The sequence below is a fragment of the Terrapene carolina genome, unplaced genomic scaffold, assembly GCF_002925995.2.
Source record: "Terrapene carolina triunguis isolate 2854851 unplaced genomic scaffold, T_m_triunguis-2.0 Scaffold17, whole genome shotgun sequence".
Lineage (NCBI taxonomy): Eukaryota > Metazoa > Chordata > Testudines > Emydidae > Terrapene > Terrapene triunguis.
In genome coordinates this window covers 4538187-4562682 of record NW_020664368.1, presented here as the reverse complement: position 1 = coordinate 4562682, position 24496 = coordinate 4538187, and the positions used below count along the sequence as shown (strand labels likewise).

At 40.3% G+C, this 24496-nt stretch overlaps 1 protein-coding gene across 1 annotated transcript in view; it reads right to left on the bottom strand.

The window, feature by feature from the left end:
* Positions 1–24496, bottom strand: part of LOC113406051 (von Willebrand factor A domain-containing protein 8-like) — a 258349-nt gene that overhangs the window by 31257 nt on the left and 202596 nt on the right. Inside the window, exons 36-37 of the mRNA XM_029910690.1 lie at positions 2065–2173; positions 1169–1325 (exon numbers count right to left, since the gene is read on the bottom strand). Of these exons, the coding sequence (XP_029766550.1) occupies positions 1169–1325; positions 2065–2173 (266 nt within the window). The remainder of the gene's footprint in view (positions 1–1168; positions 1326–2064; positions 2174–24496) is intronic.

Here is a 24496-nt window from a genome sequence, read left to right as displayed (position 1 = left end):
ATAATAAAATACTGCTGAAAATAAAGTTTTGAGCTGAGTGTTAAAGAGCTAAATGGTTAATTAAACAAAAATCTAGTGATTCAACAGTGCAGTGTACAATCTACATTTAATACCCCCAAGAAAAACAATAATACATTTTTTTATATATCTGCATAAGCAAGTGGCATTCCCACCCTGCTTAAATAACAGCAAATGTCAGTTCCTGATAGAGCTTCTCCAGAACTGGGTTGTTTCTAGGATTTTACTCTCCATCTAGTAGTTCCCTCTGTCTCAGTGACACTCTCAAACTGTCTTATAGCCTGGGCAGGAAATAATAGAACCCACTTGGTCTGGCTGCCAATATAAGTCAGCAGAAGAACTCTGCATCTTTATGCAAGGTACCACAGTTTGACACCAGTGGTGAGTCAGCAGAAAAGTGATGAATTTCTATGCATGGTCTTAGAACCTGGCACAGTATGCATCTAAAAGACACTACACATCATGCTAATGCTGGCAAGAACTCTGGTCCTCTTAAGAATGTTATCTGAGTTATGACAATTTATATGCGCCAAAGACTTGGCCCTAGATCCTTTAAAAATAAGCCATTTTGCTTTTAAAGGATCATTTTCAAAGCAGTTTAAAGGGAATGTTTGTTCGATACTGAGGCTTACAATGGTGTATTTTTACCATCTGTATATAATCTGAATTCTTCATAATTTAAATGGGAATTTGTATATGATTATGACATTTTTTCATAAGAGTAGGAGAATTTACATCAATGACCTGGCCAAATTCTCACTCAGGTAATTACAAACTGCCCACACAAATCACCCTATCATTTTAACAGTGTGGTTTCAATTAGATATAGTTTTCTTCACTTCCTGTCTTAAACTGTTAAACAATATGGAGGTGTACTGTTAAGCACCTGTGATTACTGTATGCAGTGTTGTTGTAGCCGTGTTGATCCCAGGATGTTAGAGAGTCAAGGTGGGTGAAGTAATATCTGTTATTGGACCAACTTCTATTGGTGAGAGAAACAAGCTTTCGAGCTTACATAGAGCTCTTCTGTGATTATTGTAATTTCATCTAAACAATTTCAGCCATCTTTGTTATAATGCTTCCATTCAGCTATTCTTGGCAAGGTGGGGGTGGGGCAGAATGGAGGCCGAAATAAAATTTGAATACTAACCTCTGTTTAAAGGCCTTTTCACCCATCTCCCTTGCAGCTCTCTTCACCTCCTCAGGAACAGCATCTTTCTCAGCCTGAGATATCTGGTAAACTTTATGGCCAGCATCCAGTCTATAGGGCCCACCTTTGCCGCCCAGCCCTGCTGTGTCTCTCCCACCTAGAACAGATGATATGAAAATCAAGAATGTGTCATAACTATCACATAAATCCTCCTCTTTTAAAACCTCCACTATCACCCCAATGCATGTAAATTTTTTAAAAAAGTTTCCATGAGTCCCATAGAAAATACTTTATTTGCATCTGCAAATAACTGTCTACTTTCAAAAGTGAAGTAATACCATGGTAAAGCAGAATTCTGACTCCAGTTTTATACTGTTTTGCGATCAAAATAAGGCCCTTTATTCTTCAAAGGTGAAATTCACCCCTGTGCAGAGAGCTTACACTCCACTTAACTCCTACTTTAAGTTCTCAAAGCTATTAGCCCTTAAAACTATTAACTCTGGTTACTGTAAACTAACAATGTAACTCCAGAATTTGTTGATAGTATGCCTATGGTTTTCACTACTGTGTATAGTGTGACTGCTGTCATATCATTCAGAATTTAGAATTAGGAGACACTGAACTCTTTCTATGGATGGAATCAGATATTAACAACCTTAACCAAGTGTAAGAAATAAAGATTTCTAATATCTACTTGCCTGGTCCTGGGTATCTATGTTTATATGACTCTGATGAACTTTTTGGCTTCCACAAAATGCATTCAGCGTGGATTAAAAACTGCCAGCAGGAAAATAATTTAATGATAAAAGACACTTGAAATTTAGAACCGTCACCAAAGTTATCTGAAACATCCTTCAAAGACTCATGCAAATCATGAGAAGACATTGAATGCCAACCTGTTCCACCAGCCCAGGTGTTTCCGCCCACATGGGGCATGTTGTCTGGATCTGTCTTTCCATGCTTAGGGGAGCTCACTTCCAAACCACTGTCTCTCTCAATGGTTATCTGTGAAAATAAAAAGAAAGTAAGTTGAAAATATCTCTTATTATTATACCCAGCATGAATTCTATGACCATCCTGATGGCATGATGATAATACATTGTGTCCTACCTAGGAGCCATAGGCCATTAGTGAACTCAAGAGATGTATTATTTCATAGGCCAATAAATACAAAACATGTAAAAAAAAATAGCCAGGAGGAGAAAGGTCAGAGCTGCACAGGCTCTTAGAATACTGCAAACCAACCAAACCACAGAGCACTCTTGGGACTTGTACACACTAGGAAAAAAGGTGTTTATTTAAAATGTGATAACTAACACTTTTAAAATCCGAACACAGACAGGGTAAGAAATAGTTTTAACATGTGTTGGTTGGCTGAGGTGAAGCTGAAGGGTCACCTCAACCAGGTAATATGTTAAAACTACAACTCAGTGACCTGTTTCAAGATGCCAGCTTCAAAGACCTGAAGGCTGACCTCCTCTCTTCACTCACAAATAGGCAAATTTCTTGCATCTCTCTACCAACATGCTTGAACCCTGTTTTTAAATAAAAGATTAGTTCAAGTTACACGCTCCTTTAATCCTAGGCCTCCCTGCCAAGACTGCCAACAAAGGTGATGTTTGTAATGGTGGTTTTCTGATATGCACACCTGTCAACGGGGGGCTGGACTTTGTCCACCAGCTCAATGGACATACAAAACACCGAACAGCTGTCTGATAGTAATGACAGCGTCAAATTAGTAACATTTAGGTAAAAGAATGACTCTCCATTACCGCTGTCATCTAGTGACTCAATTCCTAATGTATACATTTTCTTTATAGTAATAATTCTGTATAAATTAATGCTATTTACTGTTACTTGAAATATAATGACACAGAACTGTCAGTAATAACATTGATCAAGCTTCTATGAATGAACTCCTCCCACCCATATACATACTTTCCATTTATTTTACTGTAAAATTGATGCATTCTGAGAGTACACAATTTTACAGTCCATTAAGGAACAAGTTCTCTGGCATTAGCAGGGTTTCCTTCAGAGCTGCAGAATAATTTAATCCCTCAATTCACTGTGTGCTGCAGGCTCAACACAACACTGAGAGGAATTCTACACATTCCTATGATCTGAAAACATGTTATAAAAACAGTGTATTGGCAACCGTTCAAAGAATATTTTTTTTCATCCTTACATTATTTGTATTGATTCATAAAGGTACAATACACCCTCTGTGAAACATGTCATCAATGTGAAATAAAGGTAAATAAAGATCTAATCTGATAAATATCATTAATTTAACATTTGCATACTAAAAACAGACTTTCAAAAGCACACCACAGTGTTTTGTCCTTATTTCAATGGGCTGTATAATTTTTTTTTAAGTGGGTGCCTTTAGGGATAAAGTAAACAGTACCTTTTAATGTAACTGCTTGACTAGCATTTTAAACATACCAAAGTCACTGGGTACACCAAAATTGCTGAGTTTATTTAAAAAAAAAATGAATGTAGGCCTTACAAGATGTAATGAAAATATTTATACTTTAAAAAGAAATTAAAAACATGGGAAATTCACTGCACTTTGGCTTTCATGGACCCTTTCTCTATTGAAAAATAAACAAAAATCCTACAAAGGGAAGCTTTATGGAGCTTATTTTGCTGTATTTAGTGACATTCAGCTGGTACTTTATTTTTCCATTGAGCAAAGTTCACAAAGTGGTGATTGTTTTGAAAGACAGCCATTTTTGACATATTACTATTGGAAAGTTATAGTTTGAGACAGAATTGTGTACTAGTTAGTGTTTGCAATTTTAAAATTAACATAAAATTATAAAGCCCTTTTTTGTCAGCATAAGCTGCATCTACCCACTTTTCAAGTGCAGACCTATCCTTACACTCGGTGGTAATTTAATTAATACATTAGCTTTTCCTAATAATTTAGCACCACTATTGCTCTTATTTTGATTAGCAATCTGTCTTATTGCTCTTAACCACAGCAAAATGTTCAATATTATCTTATTTTTTTGTTAAAAAATTAAAACAAACAAAACAAAAAAATAAGTGAGAGAAAGAAAGAGCGAGCGAGAGGTCGAGAATTAGTCTTAGTTTAGCAACTTGCCCTTACTAAGTTCTCTTTATTTAATTAGCAGATGTGTTTGTTTGAATATTTGGAATACTCAAAGTGCTAGTATGGTATATAACAACAGAGATGTGTATTTCAGGTCACCAAACTGTTACAGTGGCCTGGACACGTGGATCAAAAGGAAGGACTGAATCAAAGATGAAAACACGACTATGGACTTGAGCAACTTGGAATATTAAGGTATGACAGACACAAGGAGGAAGGAGAAGGCTATGGGAGAATGTAACAGGGTGCTGGCCAGGAGGTCCTGAGCCAGGCCCCCGTTAGCCCAGCTCCAATTAAGAAGTATTAATTGCGGCTGGCTGAGTATGCCATGCCTAATTGCTGGAAGAGAAGCACCTGGGACCTTATTAGTCAGGGGGCTATATAAAGCTGTCAGGAAGGAAGTAAGGGAGGAAGAGAAAGGGAAGGGAGGAGCCAAAGGCCGTGCATCCCTGCTGGCTGGAGAAGCAAGCTGTCCCCCAGGTGGCTGGTTTGGAGCACACTGTAAATAGAAGGTGGTGGGAGCTGACACTGAAAATAAAAAGGCACTGGTGATTGTACTCAGAAGAGGTCTCTGGCTGATTTGTTGCGAGGGCAAGCGAATGCCTCATTACAGGGAAGATGAAGAGCTCAGTTTTGGTCATGTTAAGGGTCAACTAATGGCTGGACATATCTGGCTTCAAGACTAAGCTTGATACGTTTATGGAGGGGATGGTATAATGAGATTGGTCTTTGACTATTAGCGGTAAATATGCCCAATGGCTTGTGATGGGATGTTAGATGGGGGTGGGATCTGAGTTACTACAGAGAATTCTTTCCTGGGTGTCTGGCTGGTGAGTCTTGCCCACATGCTCAGGGTTTAGCTGATTGCCATATTTGGGGTCGGGAAGGAATTTTCATCTAGGGCAGATTGGCAGAGGCCCTGGGTTTTGTTTGCCTTCCTCTGCAACGGGTCACTTGCTGGAAGATTCTTTGCACCTTGAAGTCTTTAAACCATGATTTGAGGACTTCAATGGCTCAGACACAGGTTTGATACAGGAGTGGGTGTGTGAGATTCTGTAGCTTGCGTTGTGCAGGAGGTCAGAGTAGATGATAATAATGGTTCCTTCTGACCTTAAAGTCTATGATTCTATGACATCCATAAAGGGAAGTCAGAAAGACAGGTTGAGAATTTTATTTGTCTGGAAGAAGACATATTACCTGGTTGAGGTGCAGAAGAAGAAGGGTCCAGAGTATATTTGTGAGTCATCAGCATAAAGATAAAAGTCAAAGCCATGATTGTGAATGACACCATCCAGAGGGGAAGAAAGGGGAAGTGAGCAATGACAAAGCTTTGAGAGACTTCCACAGTAAGTGGGAGAGAGGAAGAGGATCCCCCTGCCAATGAAACTCTGAAGAAGCAATCTTAGAGGTAAGGAGGAGAACCAGGAGAGAACAGAGTCAGGGAAGTCAAAATTTTGAGAATAGTCTATGACACCAAACGCAACTGATATTTCAAGGAGGAGGAGGAAGAAGTCCTGAAATATGGCAGATAGAGGTCCTCAGAGACTGGTGAGAGTCATTTCAATTGACTGTAGGAGTGGAAGCTAGATTGGAGGGGATCTTGAATGAAAGTAAAAGTGTATGTAAGACAAAGGTGGTAGACTGCACGCTCAATGAGTTTGAAGCAGAGAAGGGAGATGGATCAAAGCTGGATTTTTTATGATGGGAGAGAGAAAATGTGTGGGTCCTTTGGTTAACTGGATCCTCCACTGTGTGAGAGTTCTAAGGAGAGTTAGGTGAAACGCAAGTGTGTGTGTGTGCGGGAGCTAAGAGCACCCCTCAACAAAATTCAGCCAAAAGGTGGGAGTCATCTTGAGGTAATGGACTATTAAAAGTTAGGCAGTCAACTGGGGGCTCAGGAGATGTATTTGGAGTCAGGAAAATTGAAAGATGCAAGAAGGGAAGGATCTAGTTAGGCACGTTAGAAATACATGGATAATTTGCCAGTTCAAGTGCTTCTGATTAGATTCCTTTTGAATTCATTGCATGCCTTTATCAAACTAGTTAAATAATTTGATTGTTTTAGTCAGGTTTTAACTATAGTGAAATTTCAATTTTTCTTGAAGTGAAACTTGTGCCATTTCATTATGTGCTTATAACTGTAGGAAAGTGAAAAGCTTTATTCATTACTGTTAAGATTTTGCATAGTATGCTGTGCATATCACAGTTAAGTGAAACAACAGATGAATTCAGTCAAGAAGTCTTTTGAGCTGTAGCTATGAGGTAAGGGTGACAGCAGAATAGCTGGAAAATATTTTGAAATTTTTCTTTTAAGATTTCCTTCTGTGAGGACTGGTTTCCACCACAACCACAAGCTCTGCAGTGACCATGGCATGTCTTTCTTTTGTGTGTGTCTAGGTTTTTTTTTTTTTTTTTTTTTACATGTTAATGATTCATGCTCTAGAAATGGATTTATTTTTCCATTTTATCTGCCTCTCTTTGGCTAGGTCAGGGGTGGGCAACCTCTGGCACGTGGCTTGCCAGGGTAAGCACTCTGGCGGGCCGGGCCAGTTTGTTTACCTGCCGCATCGGCAGGTTCGGCCAATCGCGGCTCCCACTGGCCCCTTTTCGCCATCCCAGGCCAATGGGGGCTGCGGGAAGTGGTGCGGGCAAGGGATGTGCTGGCCGTGGCTTCCTGCCGCCCCCATTGGCCTGGGACAGTGAACTGTGGCCAGTGGGAGCCGCGATCGGCCGAACCTGCTGAAGCGGCAGGTAAACAAACTGGCCCGACCTGCCAGGGTGTTTACCCTGGCGAGCCGCGTGCCAGAGATTGCTGACCCCTGGGCTAGGTACTTCTTCAGGGTTTCCTATCCAGAAAGAGCAGAATTGTCATCCTCTACTATGCTGCATATAAGCCTGATCCTGAGTCCCTATGAAGACACAATTTCCAATGAAGTTAATAGGTTGATCTGGACAAGCTGTCCAGGGCCCTCAAATTCTAAGGGAGTTAAAGGCTTGACACAACTCACAGGATAAGACCCCAACCGACTCAATCACACAGTTCTGGCTTTTTAAACATCTCACTGTATTACAGGACTGATATATATTTGTGTTTCTTCTTACTGATTACAGTAGATACTCCCAATACTAGGAGTGAAACTAACAAAGAAGAAAAACCACATCACTCTTCATATATACAAATGTGAAGTAGACATATAGGCTCAGAGAGCTCAGATATATGACTTACAGAACACCACAATGAAATTAGGTCTTTTGTATTACATTTGTGCCAATCAGCTATTTAATTTATGCTATACTGTAATGTGCAATTTGGAGACCTACGCTGGCCAGGCAATCTATGAAAGGGGTTCTCTGTCATGTGTTAATTGAGTCTCAGCTAGCTAAATATGTTTGGAAGTAGGTCCAGAATTACATTCACAACAGTACTTGTGTAAATGTGTCACTGCTTACATATTATTAAATATGACTGTTTTACTTACTGCCGTGAAATTATAAAATCTAATGAATAAAATTAATAAACAGTAACTACAGCAATAAATTGGAAATCAGTGGCATCAATTAAATGCAAGGTCCAGTTTTGTGATTTTTATACCCTCATGGTGATAGAAAGAAGCTGAAAAAAGGTTTATTATGACCTACAGAGCTGACCGTATTAAACAGTGCATTATCTCTATGAGCAATTATAGCAATTGAAGATGAAGGATGTATCTTCAGTAACCCACTGTGAAATGTGTTTTTTTTTTAAAAACATGTATAAATTACGGAGACACCAGTTGTAGCTCTGTAGCTAAGGTAAGCTGAGTTTTGCACTTTATTCAGGGATTCTACTACTTTACCATTTATGAAAAATAAGAGTGTCTCCCCCAAAATTACAGCACTTACCCTTTGAGTAAGAATGAATTTTACATTTGTTAGAAAGTACATTTGTTAATTCGCTTATGAGTTAAATTACTTTTAAATATAGATCCTTTCAGATCTTTCTTGTTGTTCCTAATTATCTTAACAACCACTAGACACTCAAACAATCTTAACGCTGCTCTATAATGACACAATGATGAAAAGAAGGAAAAAAGTCTTTAAAAATAAGTTTTGTTTAATTTGGAACCATAATCACGAAAATGTCTTCTTATAATCATATGGTTATTAAAAGGTGTCACTAGAAGGCAGAGTTAAAGTTGTTTGGGTCTTTAACTGTGTATTTCCATGTCTTAAAAGGAATCCAAACAGGTTAGGTTTAATCTTTACTCTGAATTTATAGTGCTTGTTTTGGATAACATCAACCCTAAATATAAGATACTTTGTCCTAAATTACTGATATGTATTCTCAACCCTAACTTCATTTTATCAGATTTTTATTTAGGCATGCGCGCGCGCGCACACACACACACAAATTGATGGGCAGGAACTGTTTCTTCACTTCCCAATTTTCAGGCAAACAATAAGGATATTTAAAAACTCATGCGTACAGTGATTTATTCATTGGGATGACACCTAATATGTATTCTGTTAAATAAATAAATGGCTGTTTCCTGACAGACTCTGAAGCACTCTATGTAAGCATCATGTTCACTGCTATTTCTGTTGCAGAGCGAAATTGTGATGGAGGGTAGGGACTCTTTACTGAATAACCAACTAGATTTTGTGCTCCATAACATTTAATGGGTCATAAAGCAAAAGGTACAACAGACAGCCTAAACTCTGAATAGGTCATAATTATCCACATGAGAGCAATAAAACCATCCTATTGGCGGCCTTTTTAAAAGATGGATAAAATGAACTCTTTAGGACACTTTTTAGCTGAATAAATATATTGTTTGGACCCCTCTAATTGTTAGAATATTTATTAATGTGCACAGTTTAAGCACAAAGAGACAATATTGGTAATTATGACCAAGTGAGCACCTATGAAATCAGGTGAATCATTGGTCATTTTAACACAATCAAAATTCCTGTGTACACCTTTCTCTCCCTTCCCCACACACATTTCAACTAGTCCACATATCATTCCTCTGTTTCACAGGCCTGTTTTATTAAATCAAGGACCAAAAAATGAAGAGAGCATCTTTGTTCCCAGAGAAAAATTTCTCCTCCATTGCTCTGCCTTTCCACCCAAAACCAGGTCCACCATTATCCATGGGAGTTTTGCATATGAGATCTAACCTTCATCTGTACTTGTGATATAGCCAACACTTCTCTCAGCCTGAGATGTTCCTGTCACTTACCCTTTTCTCAGTCATTTCTACCTAAAACAAAGTGACTTTCCAACAACAGCAGAACATCTAGTTAGATTTTACAATAGGTGAAAAGAACTTTGTAACTAGTTGGGAAATCTTTGTTCAGAGAGGGGGTAAAAGGTCAGACCACATATGTGAAGGTCACTCCAGGATGAAGATACATCTAACTTTGGATGGAAAGTAGTAGATGAGTGATTCCCTTTCTGTGATCAACAAGTTTTGCACTAATTAATAAGTGTGGAGGTTTTTTTCGTTGTCCCTTGACGTAGACCTGGGTGCACTCTTGATGTAGATGGATTTATCTATCATATATAGCAGGGATCTGCAACCTTTGGCATGCATCAGGGAAATCCGCTAGTGGGCCAGGCCGGTTTGTTTGTCTGCAGAGTTCGCAGGTTTGGCCGATCGCAGCTCCCACTGGCCGCGGTTGGCCGTTCCAGACCAATGGGGGCTGCGGGAAGCGGTGCGGGCCAAGGGATGTGGCCAGTGTGAGCTGCAATCGGCCAAACCTGCGGACGCTGCAGGTAAACAAAGCGTCCCGGCCCGCCAGCGGATTTCCCTGATGGGCCGCGTGCCAAATGTTACTGATCCCTGATATATAGTGTTGTTGTAGCCATGTCAGTCCCAGGATATTAGAGAGACAAGGTTGGTGACGTAGCATCTTTTATTGGACCAACTTCTGCATAAGCTCAAAAGCTCGTCTCTCACCAACAGAAGTTGGTCCAATAGGAGATATGACCTCACCCACCTTGTCTGTCACAGGCATTTCTAGTACTCCTGTCACCATACTAGCTAGAGATGACACATTTTTGTTCAGCATAGTAAGATGTTTAGAGAGTGTACAGACTTTTACGCAGCAGTTTGTGTTTGTAGTCTTGTTCAGTTAGCTTTATTACAAGTCCAGAAGGAATGAGAGGATTCACGGCCTTTCCTCAGCAACTGGTGCCAGAGTTGCTCCTTTGGAACCCTCTTATGACGGAAAAGCCAGTTCCCTAAGGAGGATGGTGGAGGAAATGCTGGTTCCAATAGAGGTGAATCCTCACAGGCACAGAGAGATATAATCTCACTGCGTTAGCTTTAGTGAATGTACCCCTACAAATGTACGCACTCATATCTAGTCTCTGTCCTTTTAAAGGACACTCTGCATACTTTTAAGAAACTATATTATTCTAAATGAATTATTCTTAAGAGGAAAAAACAAGAGAAAACTGAAGGGAAATATTAGTCTGTTCAGCTTTTTACTCCCAAGCTTAGCCTCCAGCAGTATGAAGGAATCTAAGCTATACACTTTTTTTTTTAAAATAAGTTACCCATTTCAAAGTTTCCCAGAATTACATTTCCCCTCTTCTTTAAAGCAAAGTAAAGTAAAGGAATTAAAGCAGAGGCACATTCCTTACAGGATTTCATTGGTATATATCTCCAGAATGTAAGTGCATGAACCTCTCTTTATTGTATGCGGCGACAAATGATTAAGTAAAATTTTCCTTAAGCCTTTATTCAGCACCCTATGGAACTTCCAAGACATGCCAGGTGCAGCACATTTGCTAAACCATTGGAAATAACATGATTACATGCTTCTCTTAACTTAAAATACAACATCAGTGTGTTAAATAATATCTTGAAAGAACAGTGCCAAGGCTGATGTATATACAGTTGCTGGAATGATTTACACCTAGTATATTAGACATGAAAAGCTGAGGTACCAAAGTTTTGTTTCATTTCACTAGCACTCATTCAAACAGTTAATGGGTAAATACCTACCCTTAATGCTGGCAGTGACAGGGATGGGAAAAATGGGGAAGCGTAGAGCTTGGGCAATTGCATGTTTAATTAGAGTCATTCCACCAACACAGGGCTGAAGTTCAGACTAAAAATGGTGGATCAACTGCAAGGTACTTCTTACTGCTCCTTAAAAAGAAATAAAGCGCATTCTCCTTCCTAACACTTAGTTTCCTAGAACTGTCTTTACCACAAAGTAGGAATCCTGCTAAGGTGCAAAGAGAAGGCTCATTTTACCCTTCTCTCTCTCCTAGCACAGTTGTACACCACAGGAAAAAAATTAGCCCAATGTTTTGCCCTTTTAGTAACATACAGTACAAGTAAATGGGACAATCTGGCTTTGGAGTGGAGTCCGGAGCTGGAGCACGGAGCAGCTCCGGAGCAGTGGAGCTGCAGGTTTTTGCCTGGAACTGGAGCGGAGCCGGAGCACAGCTCCAAAGCCCTGCAATTTATAATCATAGTCAAAGGACAATGTTTCCTTTTCTATCAAATGTAATGTTTCAGTATTGAAAAATTAATAAAATCCAGATTGTACTTGAACATCAGTAATTTATTAAGGGACTTTTTCCCATATGTCATTTTGGGAGGTGAATATTCTTGATATGAAAGAAATAATAAACTATCAAAAACAAGATGACTCAAAGGATGAAGGATTATGTTTCCCCATAGAATGAAGTGTCTCCTTCAGTGTTTGTGTACAAGACTATGGATTTTCCTGGACCTAAACTGTTTAAACTGTAAAAAGGATTTATAAAAATGTTGCCCTAGGCTACATTTAACAGTTCATAATAACATCTTTTCCCAGAACACTCTCTATAACAACACTATAGTGAATACATATTCAAAAATGCACTGAATTTCCTACTCAGGCTAAATTGATATCAAAAGTTGCTATATGCATGTTGCTATTTAAGTACAGAATAGTGTTCTGTGCTGCTCTTTCTCTTTAATGTAAAACAGTTTCTGGTGAAGATTTGAAGAACATGTTTTATAATCAGCATGAGAGTAGAAAACTATTGGGCAGGAGAGGGACTCAGGCAAAAAAACCCCAAAAAACCAAAAACCCCTCACTGTTCTTATTGCTGTAGCTATGGGATTTTATCCTGCTTTCATTAAAGTTAATGGGAAAACTATTGATGTCGATAGTGCTGACTTCAGCCCACAGGAAAGGGTCAACGCTATCCATAGTTATCAATCAAGAAAACACTAATGTATGTGTTATTCTGTGTGCTTTCAATACTGCCCTAAAGCTACTAACCATCATTATAGTACTAGTGTTAGTGATGGGTGAAATACTCAGAATGGTTTTGATTGTTGCTGTTGAAATTTGCCTGGTTTGGATGTTGTGTAATGCCTGTAAAATTGAGGCATTTTTGCAAAATTTCAAAATGATTAGATAATAGTTCATGCAAAATGTTTTTCACTATCTGAAGATTGTGAAAATATCTAAAAGACACTTTTGCTTAAAAAATTTACCCTTACCAGTTTGTAAAAAGCTACTATGAGGATAAGGAGGTAAAATGGAGACAAAGTTCATAGAAGCCACAGATGGAATCAGAAAGTCCCCAAGTACTATCCCAACTCTGGTCTTAATACTACCTTACACTTACAACAAACATTAATTTAGTAAACACATATTATTGCGTGTATACACGGAGATTCTGTTAAGTAACATGCCCCAGGTCATACAAATCAGGAATAGAACCTACATTTCCTGGGTAAAAGCCCAGCCCTATTGCAGTTGCAGTTGTATGACATTGACCATATCATGTATCTTCTCTGAACCTCTGCATTTCAATCTGTAAAATAGGAGAATAATATCTAGCTGCTAAATGTTTGGAAAGTACTATATAAGTGTGACATGGATGGGAATAGAAAAAACGGCTTCCAGGAATGTATTTAAACCACTAGATCATGTGGTTCTCATGCTTTTTCCAAATTCACAAAGGTGAATTTTCACATGAAAGTGGCGTTTCAAGTTGACACCCAGTATTGCTAGTCTATTAAGGCCTACTTTGGTTCACCACCTTTGGTTTATACCGTTTGCCATGTCTAGGACTCCAGCGAGGCCTTCACTACAAACTGGCCTTCAATACTCACATCATCTCTCCTAATACATCTTTTTTTATGTCAGAGTGTATCAAATATTATCACTGCAGAAACAACACGTCATCTTCTCATACTACAAAAACAGTTTCACTGATACAACTCCATCTACAACTTTCATTGCTCCTTTCTTCAGTTCCTGTCTTTCTTGTTCTCTCCTGAGTCTACACAAAAAATCTTACTGGTCAGAAACATTTAATTTCTCCTTCATTACCTATTCTCCTTGTAATAGTAAGAATTAAAGAGTCAAAGATATTGCCAGTCCTAGCACATTGATAGTTGCATCTCTGTAGTGGATTTACCTACAGTGATGACAATTATCTTGTGTTCCTGCAAAAATGGCACAACCCCTTTAATTCTTTAAACTATATCATGAAATTCTAGCAACACGTAAGCACTATGTCTCTAGTAAGAAAGCTTCATAAACTCTGAAAAAATGTACCCACACAGATCTGAAAATGCTGAAAGCACGTTTCCTCTAGTATATGATGGTTTGGTACACACACAGTATATTGGTCAGTCAAAAATAAAACAGGATTAACTAAAAAAAGTATTTTGATTCCCTCAATCATCCTAACCCTATCGCAAGCTGAACACACTGAAACATTGAAAAGACACGGAATTGGGCATCTTGTTTTACTGCAACATGTTCTGTATTTTATTAACACATGAGTAAATTCCATTTTTTATCTGTCATCACCACAAGTTTCCAAAGCATTTTTTTTTGTTTGAAAGCTATGAGGTCATGGCTTTCCTAACATGCTGTTCCACCAAGTAACAAATGACTACAGCATATAGATTGTGGCAGAAGTACTTCTCATTTTCTTTTCAAAGAACTCCTAATTAGCTTCTAATTACATTGTTTGGCAGTTTATTTTACCTCATGCAAAAGAAACCATGCTAAATTAATGCTGAGTCTTTTAAAATTATTGGGTGAATCTGTTACATAAAAAATGAAAGACTGACAGTACTGCTTAAAGAGACAGGGCAAAAATTTCAGAAGCGTCTAATGACTTAGGAACTAAGTCCCATTGACTTTAATTTGTTACTTGTGACTTAGGCACTCATATACATTTTATCCACTGTGTGGGACAGCATTATGTGAGCCCATGTAGATCTGCCAATGTACATCAATTCTTGGACACAATATCGCTGCTATTCCAGTCCTGATTATCTTCAGAATGCCGATGATAAGATATATTGCGACTTTTAGCGATTTGAACAAACATCTGAGACAAGGATGAGTCCACCATAGTCATTTTCATTTGGGATCTAACCAGGATTTGAATTCAGGCTTTCAGAGTGAAACGTTTAACCAGATTCAAGAACAATGTTTGACCATTTTATATTTCTGATCTCACCAAGCTGAAATGAGGACTGATTTACTTGAAAAATGAGCATCTCATGTGCTAACTTGGATATATCTCAGAATACAGTTTCTTTTAAATTAGCCCAGAGAGTCAATAATGGGAACAAAGCTGAAGGGAAGCCAAAGTTTCTGATTTGCAAACAATAGGGAGATTTACTTGCAGAAGAAAACTTGAAAGGAACTGCATATGAAAGCAGAAAGATGATAATTTTCCACAGCCTTGGGGCCCGCAAGCTAGACCAAATGTCAAATTTTCCTTTAGAAAGTACAGATCTGAGATATTACAGCTCAGCTTTGTGGAACAGACTGAACTGCTGGCTTTGTTTTACAGGTGAGCCACCTACGTCTAGTATTACTATAACATATTATGTGAACTAACATTTTGATACCTTGTGTCTTTACAGTGATTACAGAGTAAGTTTAATAATGGCAGAACTATTATTTTTGTTTGATAACAGTGTCATCAATCTAAGGCCACAGCACTCACTGGTGCAGACACTTTGAGCAACAGCACTAAAGGATGATTTGTTTGGGCAACAGATTATTTTTGCGAGCTATGGTCTCCCACATTTCTAGGGGAAAGAAAGAGGCACTTTGTACTGGATCTGCCTGCTCTAGGAGAAAGCTGGGATTATTGTTCCCACTTACCCTTTGTCTGTCTTCTCTAATTAGTTTGTAAAATCTTCAGGGCAGGGACTGTCTTTCGTTACGCGTTTCTACAGTGCCTACAATGAGGCTCTGATTTCAGTTGGCAGCCCTGATGATGATGTCACTGCATTCCCCCGCTCTGTGATCCATTCCAGGAGTGCCAGTCAGGTCTCAGGTTTCCAGCCAACACCTGTGTCTGGATTGGGACACTTTGACCGACTCCCTTCTAAAAAGAGGCACTCTCTCAGAGGACAATGACAGTGTTTTTACAAGAGGCCACACAGCTCTTCCAAGCAAACACATTAATTCATAGGGCAAAAAGCTTTACAGACAAAACATATAAAAAACAACAAACATTTAAATCCACACGCTAAACACCCAGAAATCACCCATCTTCTACATGGAAAGTCTGACAGACCAACATCCCTTCCAACCCTTCAGCAAGGGTTGGGACCTCCCCATGGACAGAAAGGCATGTCCATTTGCTAGGGTTGCCAGGCATCCGGTTTTGACCGGAACGCCCAGTCAAAAAGGGACTCTGGTGGTTCGGTTGCTAAAAGTCCGGCTGACTGCAGCTGCCAGCTCTGCGTAGCTCCCGGAATCAGCCGGCATGTCCCTCTGATTCCTAGGCACAGGGCGGCCAGGGAGGCTGCGGGGGTGGCGTCTGTGGACGGGGGCAGCACATGGAGCCACCTGGCCTATCCTCTGCCTAGGAGCTGGAGGGACATGCCAGACGCTTCTGGGAGCCGCCTGAGGTAAGCGCTGCCCAAATCCCACACCCCAACTCCATATCCCAGCCCTGAGCCCACTCCCGCACCCAAACTCCCTCCCAGAATTTGCACTCCCCTCCCGCACCTCAACCCACAGCCCTGAGCCCCCTCCTGCACTGCAAACCCCTCATTCCCAGCCCAGAGACCCCTCTTGCAGCCCAAATGCATCATTTCCTGGTCCCATCTCAGAGTCTGCACCCCCAGCCGGAGGCCTCAGCCCCTCCTGCACCCCAACCCCCAGCCCCAGCCCGGTGAAAATGAGTGAGTGAGCGAGGGTAGGGAAGAGCGAGCGATAGAGGGAGGAGGGCTGGAGGGAGCAGGGGTGTGGCCTTGGAGAAGGGGTTGGGCAGGGACGGAGCCTCAGGAAGGGGCAGGGCAGGGGCGGGGCAAGGATGTTCAGTTTTCTGCAATAGAAAATTGGCAATCCTACTATTTGTTGAATCAAAAGGCCACAAGTGAGTTCAATCTCATCTTTTTATATCAAAAGGCCTTTCTTTGTTTCCTAGTCTCTGGAAAACCCAGGATGAACGAGGATATGCAAACCACCCCGAGGGTGGAACTTCTCTGGAATTGTTTAGCCTTTGCGACTTGCCTTAATCCTGGAGGAGCTGTGCTAACCCTCCCCAATGAAGCAGAACACAATCATACATAAACCACTCATAAATTTAATACAATGGTCCCCAAAGACATTGCATGGGGTTGCAATATCTGTCTCAGTGATGATGATAATGAACTGAGGGAGGAGCTGAGCTGCTTTCACCCAGCAGTGAGTTTTGAAGTTATGAACATGTCGGGGTCTCTAGGTTGTTGGTTTTCTAGTCTCATTCTCCACATACGTCAGTGACCTGTTTCAGAGGACAGCACCTATCTGCTATTCCCGCATCTCCTTTACAGCCAATCACCCAGGCTAGGGAGAGGCCACAGAGCCAGAGTGGTGTCAGTCACCATGTTTGGCAGAGACTTCCCATCACTGAGAATCAGGGAGGATCCTGGATGGGTCAGAGCTGGAATACCTGGAGCTCATGAAACTGAGAATTCCAGACATTGACTGTGCAGCCTTCACTCAGAGAGTCTGACTAATTCTAAAATCCCCAGTCTTCATCTCTTTCAGAGTCCCTTGTTTTAGCCCACAGAGTGAAATTTGCAGGAATTTGGGGTTCTCCCCACCTGGTCTGACTCTCACAAATATGGTTATTCCAAATGCATGGATACTTAATAGATGAGAATCGTTAGCGTTTTTAGCTCACTGATACCCTCATGTGGTGAGAATAAGCAATTATTCTCGTAAAAGAAAAATATGGAAAATGTTACCCTTTCAATTAATGAACAAGAAAGTTTGTAGCTATATGTAGTAAATGATGTCATTTAAATATCTTTCCTTTTATCAGATATAGACTCATAGACTCATAGACTTTAAGGTCAGAAGGGACCAATATGGTCATCTAGTCTGACCCCCCGCATGATGCAGGCCACAAAAGCTGACCCCCCCACTTTCCCTTAACTCTGCTGTTGAAGTCTCCAGATCGTGATCTAAAGACTTCAAGTCGCAGAGAATCTTCCAGCTTGCGACCCCTGCCCTATGCTGCGGAGGAAGGCGAAAAACCTCCAGGGCCACTGCCAATCTACCCTGGAGGAAAATTCCTTCCCGACCCCAAATATGGCGATCAGCAGAACCCCGAGCATACAGGCAAGATTCTCTAGCCAGACCCTCATTTTACCAGCGATGGCCGTTATTGCCTAATTGATTAGAATCACGTAATCCCATCAAACCATTCCCTCCATAAACTTATCTAGCCTAATCTTGAAGCCAGAGAGGTCTTTCGCCCCCACCGTTTCCCTCGGAAGGCTGTTCCAAAATTTCACCCCTCTGACGGTTAGAAACCTTCGTCTAATTTCAAGCCTAAATTTCCCCACGGCCAGTTTATATCCATTTGTTCTCGTGTCCACATTAGCACTGAGCTGAAATAATTCCTCTCCCTCCCTGGTATTTATCCCTTTGATATATTTAAAGAGAGCAATCATATCCCCCCTCAGCCTTCTTTTGGTTAGGCTAAACAAACCAAGCTCCTCGAGTCTCCTTTCATAGGAAAGGTTTTCCATTCCTCGGATCATCCTAGTTGCCCTTCTCTGTACCCGTTCCAGTTCATCCCTTTTAAACATAGGAGACCAAAACTGCACACAGTACTCCAAGTGAGGTCTCACCAGCGCCTTGTATAACGGAAGCAGCACCTCCCTGTCCCTACTAGAAATACCTCGCCTTATGCATCCCAAGATCGCATTAGCTTTTTTCACAGCCACGTCGCATTGCCGACTCATAGTCATCCTGCGATCAACCAGGACTCCGAGGTCCTTCTCCTCCTCAGTCACTTCTAACCTATGCGTCCCTAGCTTATAACTGAAATTCTTATTAGTCATCCCTAAATGCATCACCTTACACTTCTCACTATTAAATCTCATCCTATTACTATTACTCCAATTTATAAGGTCATCCAAGTCTCCCTGCAGAATATCCCGATCCTTCTCCGAGTTGGCAATGCCTCCCAACTTTGTGTCATCCGCAAACTTTATCAGCCCACTCCTACATTTGGTTCCGAGGTCAGTAATGAATAGATTAAATAAAATCGGACCCAGAACCGAACCTTGAGGAACCCCACTGGTGACCTCCCTCCAATCTGACAGTTCACCTTTCAGTACTACCCGCTGCAGTCTCCCCTTTAACCAGTTCCTTATCCACCTCTGGATTTTCCTATCGATCCCCATCTTATCCAATTTAACCAATAATTCCTCATGCGGAACTGTATCAAACGCTTTACTAAAATCGAGGTATATTAGATCCACCGCATTTCCTTTATCTAGAAGGTCTGTTACTTTCTCAAAGAAGGAGATCAGGTTGGTTTGGCACGACCTGCCTTTCGTAAACCCATGTTGTAATTTGTCCCAATTGCCATTCACCTCAAGGTCCTTAACTACTTTCTCCTTCAAGATTTTTTCCAAGATCTTACATACTACAGAAGTTAAACTAACATGATATGAAAGATTGCAGCCATGTTCCGCACAAACTTCATGACAAATATGGCATTTAATGTCATAGAAAGGCTCATTTTTCAAGGCAATGTTAAAGAATAAAACTCCCCTCTGCCCCTGTCAACACTAACTGAAAAATATTTCAGACAAAGGATAAAATTTTCCAAAGCACTTAAGTGACTCCGGACCCTAACTGTCCTTTCCAAAAGTATTATAAGCTCTTAGGACCCTAAGTCTCACTGAAAATGGGACTTCAGCTTCCAAACGCCAAAGTCACTTTTGAAAGGATTTGGGAGCTTTTTATAATTTTACTCCAATTCAACAATCTGGGTTCCAAACTGAGTTGATGCATGTGAGCACAAGATTGAACCGATGTCTTTTCTGGGTGTAGAGCACGTGCAAGTTGCAATCATATAACAGTCACTAGGTCTCAATAACACCTAATTCTAGAAGTAAATTTGAGCAACTAAGCTTTTTTTGTGCTAAACTTCCTCGAGCAGTATAGTATTTTACAGCTGCAGGAAATTAATGGAAATAATAAATGAGTTGGATAAAAATAAAAGTATCAACCCACTTAAAGGGTGAATAACTTACTATAGAGTCGCTTATGCACAATTGAAGAGAGGAAGGAAAAAAGGATGCTCCAGGTCTGCCTGAAAATTATGGAGAATTGAGTAAGCAACTACAACTTATCTGCCCTCAGACTACACGAGAGGAAAGGGGGACATCTCAGGGGATAAAGGAAAAGAAACTGCCATTAAAAAAACAAAAAACAAAAAAACCTTCCAGGATCCTTTTCCTTCAGACATATAAATAATACTCTGAACTTAATGTTGCTTTGGATTTACTCCAAAGTAATTAAGAGTAACTCCCTTGAATTGCATTGTAACTATGTGCAGAAGTGTTGCCCGTCTGAGGATCTCCAAGTGCTTTACAACATTAATAAATATACCATCACAGCACTCTGGTGAAGTAGCTACCAAGCCCATTTTACAGATGAGGATACCGAGGCACGGACTACTTAAATGACTGGCCCCTGGCTCCAGCTGGGGTTCCCAGGGATGCTGCCACGGGGTGGGGATCTTACCTGACCCCTGAATCTTGGCTCTAGCTAGGGCTCCAGGCACTGGCTGACTTCCTGAGGAGCTGTGAAGCCTGAAACACCAGCAGGTTTCCAATGGAAACCAGTCTGTGTTGCAATGAAAGTTTTGTCAAATCTGTAATACATTTAGTGAAACATTTTACTACAAGGCATTGGCATTTTTCAATGAAACTGTTTCACCTGAAAATTTCCAACGAGCTCTACTGGGAATACAAGACTCAAGGACCCCTAAAACTAATCTTTCCTCAATGTGCGACGAGGTTAAGGCTTTGCTGTCTTTCTCTGCTGATCAATTATTAGTCTATGAAAATTCTCATTTTAGGTTTTTCCCCCTCACTTTTTTCTCCCATTTCCTCCCTGCAGTTTGAACTATTGCTATTTACAATTACGAGTCTTAGATATTGTTGCTGAATTCTAGAACTTTTGTTCTCCTGAGTCTGAAGACTAGGCCTCTTTAAGGCTATGTCTACAGTACGAGCTAAGGGTTTGATTTCCCCTGCTCGTGTACATATAACCACGCTAGCTCTCATCGAACTAGCATGAGTATAAATAGCAACGTAGCCGCGGTAGTACAGGGAGAGGCAGCAGAGGCATGGCTGAGCTGTGCTGAGTAAAAGCCACAATAATTAAATTTTTTTCTGGGAGGTTGCAGTAAATTTATATCTTTGGACGTGTTACTGGTAACATAGATTAATTCAACCATACTTTGGGTGCATATTTCAGTGGTCTGCATGCACTGTGCCGCATATTTTAGTGCAAAATGTGAAGATTACAGAATGAAAAGGAGAGTCTCTATTAACGCTCACATTTTCTAATATGTTTTAAATGTTATACAGTGAAACTAATTTATGGCTTATTATTCACTTGCAGCTAAATCTTGCACCATGTATGCAAAAGGTCCTAAAGGCAGGGAAAAAAGTGCTTTAGTTTTGGTGGGCTGAGGGGAAGACAGGAAGGATGGAGGGAGCCTTCAAGTGTTCCGTGCACCCTAATGGGTAGAGGGACTTGGGAAAGGAGCTAGTGGATCACAACTGCACGGATCTCAGAATCAAACAACCCTGGGAGAGGAGAACAGGAGGTTAAGGGGCTACTGCAGTCATGAGGCTCCTCTTTTTGGTGACTGGCGGACACTCTATGAAACCCTACAGTGCAACATTGGCAGAGTTTTGACCTTTAATAAACTAGGAGTTAACTCTTGCAAGGGAAAACAGATGTATATTTATTTTTCATGTAACTATCTCTATCTTCTACAAATTTTAATGTTCCTTTAAAAATATCAGTCTCAACTAATGTGGGCCTACAAACAGTATTATACACTAATCACAACTGTCTGGTTATTTCGTGGCATTGCTACATGGCAGAGTTAAGATTGTTTGGATGCCTTACCTGTACATTTCCATACCTTAACATGTTTGAATTTCTTGTAAGTTTATCCCTACCTCTGAATTTCCTGGGTTTATAATGCTTATTTTTGGGATAATAAATTACTGATGTTACTCAACTTTAACTCCAGTTTAACAGTTTTTATCTGAGAGTATATATATTTTAAGTGTTTCTAAGTACACAACTTACATCCCTATTTGTTCACTCACAATTTCCTCAAATCTAATAAACGTCAATAAATTGTTTGCAGAAGAAATCTTGAATCTTGGGTGCCATAATCTCACTATGCAATGCTGCCAAACCCACTCAAACGCTGTCTAATCAAGAGAAGCTCTCTCATTATTGGATGATTTCTCAGTTAGGGTACATCTACACTGCAATAAAAAATCCATGGCACAGCCGCAGCTAATCCAGGGGTCAGCTGGCTCGGGCTGAGGGGCTAAAAATTGCAATGTAGATGTTTGGGCTTGGGATTTGGGCTTGGGCTGGAACCTGGGCTCTGAAATCCTGCGAGTTTGAGCCCGAGTCAATTAACCTGGGCTCTGAGATTCTGAGACACAGGATTTTTTTAATCACAGTATATGTGCACCTCTAGGCACATAAAAGCAAAGGACATTAAATTGTTTAGTTATTGGTGGAGGGGATTGTTAATTATTGTGAACAGAAACATATTGTCCTTTTTAATGTTTGAGCTGGGCAATATGATAAAATTAGTTGATGTTTTATGTGGCTATGTTTAAAAAAGACATCACATTCTCTGACTCGTTCTTTTGAGTGCTGCGAGGAGAGCTGTGAAGTAAGCCATTTTGCTTTGCTGCATTTTAATTTGAGAAAAAATCAATTTACTCAGTTACCTTGAATTTTGCTCAATCTGTCTATATTGTACTCTTCACAATAGCAAGCATGTGCTTTATGCTCTAGCTCTGAGTTAATTGGTCTTGATACCCCAGATCTGGCCATATTATAACATAAAGATTTAGTATCCAAAGTCTTAGGCAATCTTTTGCAGGCATTTTCAGTTTCTTCGGTGTGAGGATGTCAGGACTCCTAGATTCTATTTCAAATTTTCCTACTGATTTGATGTGAACTTGAGCAAGTTACCTGACTTCTCTTTGTCTTGGTCTCCCCATATGCAAAGTGGTGATAATACTTACCTCACATAGATCTCGTGAAGAGTAGATATGTCTGTAAAGTTCTCTGAGATGTGAAGAGTATTATATAAGGATAAAGCATTAACTTTCCCAGTTACCTGGGTAAGGGCACAGCCAGATTCATGTTTTGTGGGAACACTGGTTGAGTGTCACATTAATAAAGTGCCAACTGGCCAGAGCTGAGGCCAAAAAGACCATAACCCCCCATGATGTTTCTCTTTACCGAAAACAAATAAGTAAAACAATCAACCATTCTTGAGAGGGATGAGTCCACCATGAGGTGTGGTGGTTGGCACAAAGCCCCTCGTCTTGGTGTACAGCAGGATGACCAATAGTCTTCTGCGATGTCCAATTTGATGGGAGTGTGAAGATAAAGATTTCTTCATAAAGTTGGTTGACAAAAGTTTGAATGCCTCTACAGAGTAGAGTGGGGGGAGGGGTCGGACATTCGCCTGGTTTGGCCTCTCTGCCATGGGCGGTAAGAGGGACCCAAGGGAGGTTTGTGGCTGCTCTGCGCTTTGTGCCCTCCAATAGAAACTGCTTTTCAGAAGACTATGATCTTGTGTGCATGAGATGCATGTGCACCTACGATGGGATGCACACTGACACATACTTCAAGAAAAACAACCCTACTCTCCAACTACCACTGTTTTTAAAGGCAAAAGCTCTGGTTTGGGATAGAGCAGCTCACTTCTGCAACCACTCGTGGTGCCCAGAACACAGAAACTGCCTTGAATCTAATGGACAAGTTTTTATGGTGGTATTGTATAGATTGAGACTGTGAGAATTTGGCCACATTTCACAATGGATCACTTAGCAGCACAGCTACAAAGATGAAAATACCATGGAGATATGAGAGTGCATTGGCCGGACGTCTCTGGTAAGCCACCAGTGGCAGCGTGGTTTTGGATTTTGGTGGTCTGCAATGTGTGGGAAATTTTGTACACATCTTTTGCAATTTTTTAACCCAAGCACTTTATTTGCACTTGTATTCACCAGGGACTGGTGTTTCAGATGTTTTATTTAGGCTTCTGAAAGTGTTAACATTTTGACTATAATTTTCTACACATGGAATTCTGACCCTGAGTCTAAGTAAAGCAAGTTTCATGTTCCAGTTTTGGCAGCAATTTACAACAGTAAAATTTGAAGAGTACTGACCACAGGGAATGTTGCTAGATGGCAACTTATCAAAAATGAGTAATTTATTTTAATTCTGTATTTGGAGATGGAAAGCTAGCTCTGAATGTTTCAGGTATATAAAGTATCTGATGTATAATTACAGATTATTAAACTCTGCGCAACTTCTAAAATGTATCTCAAAGCTTGTTTTTATATAAATATTGTGATGTGAGTGGAGGAACCCTCAATTCTGAAGTCATTGAAAACTAGATGGGACGTAGGATTCAATAATGTGCTGTAGGAGACAAACAGGCACTGGCAGAATTGAATAGGTCTTTTCTATCTCTAATGTCTAGGTTTGCCCTCTAATAGCAACCAACTAAACTTACTGAGGGTTCTATGTACATTGCCCTAAAATATTTAGGGTAATTTTTTTTTCTTTTAAAAATGGGCGCCTAAAGGAAAGCTTTTAAGCCCATACTTAGGCACCTTAAAGTGGCCAGATTTTCAAAAGTGCTGGAC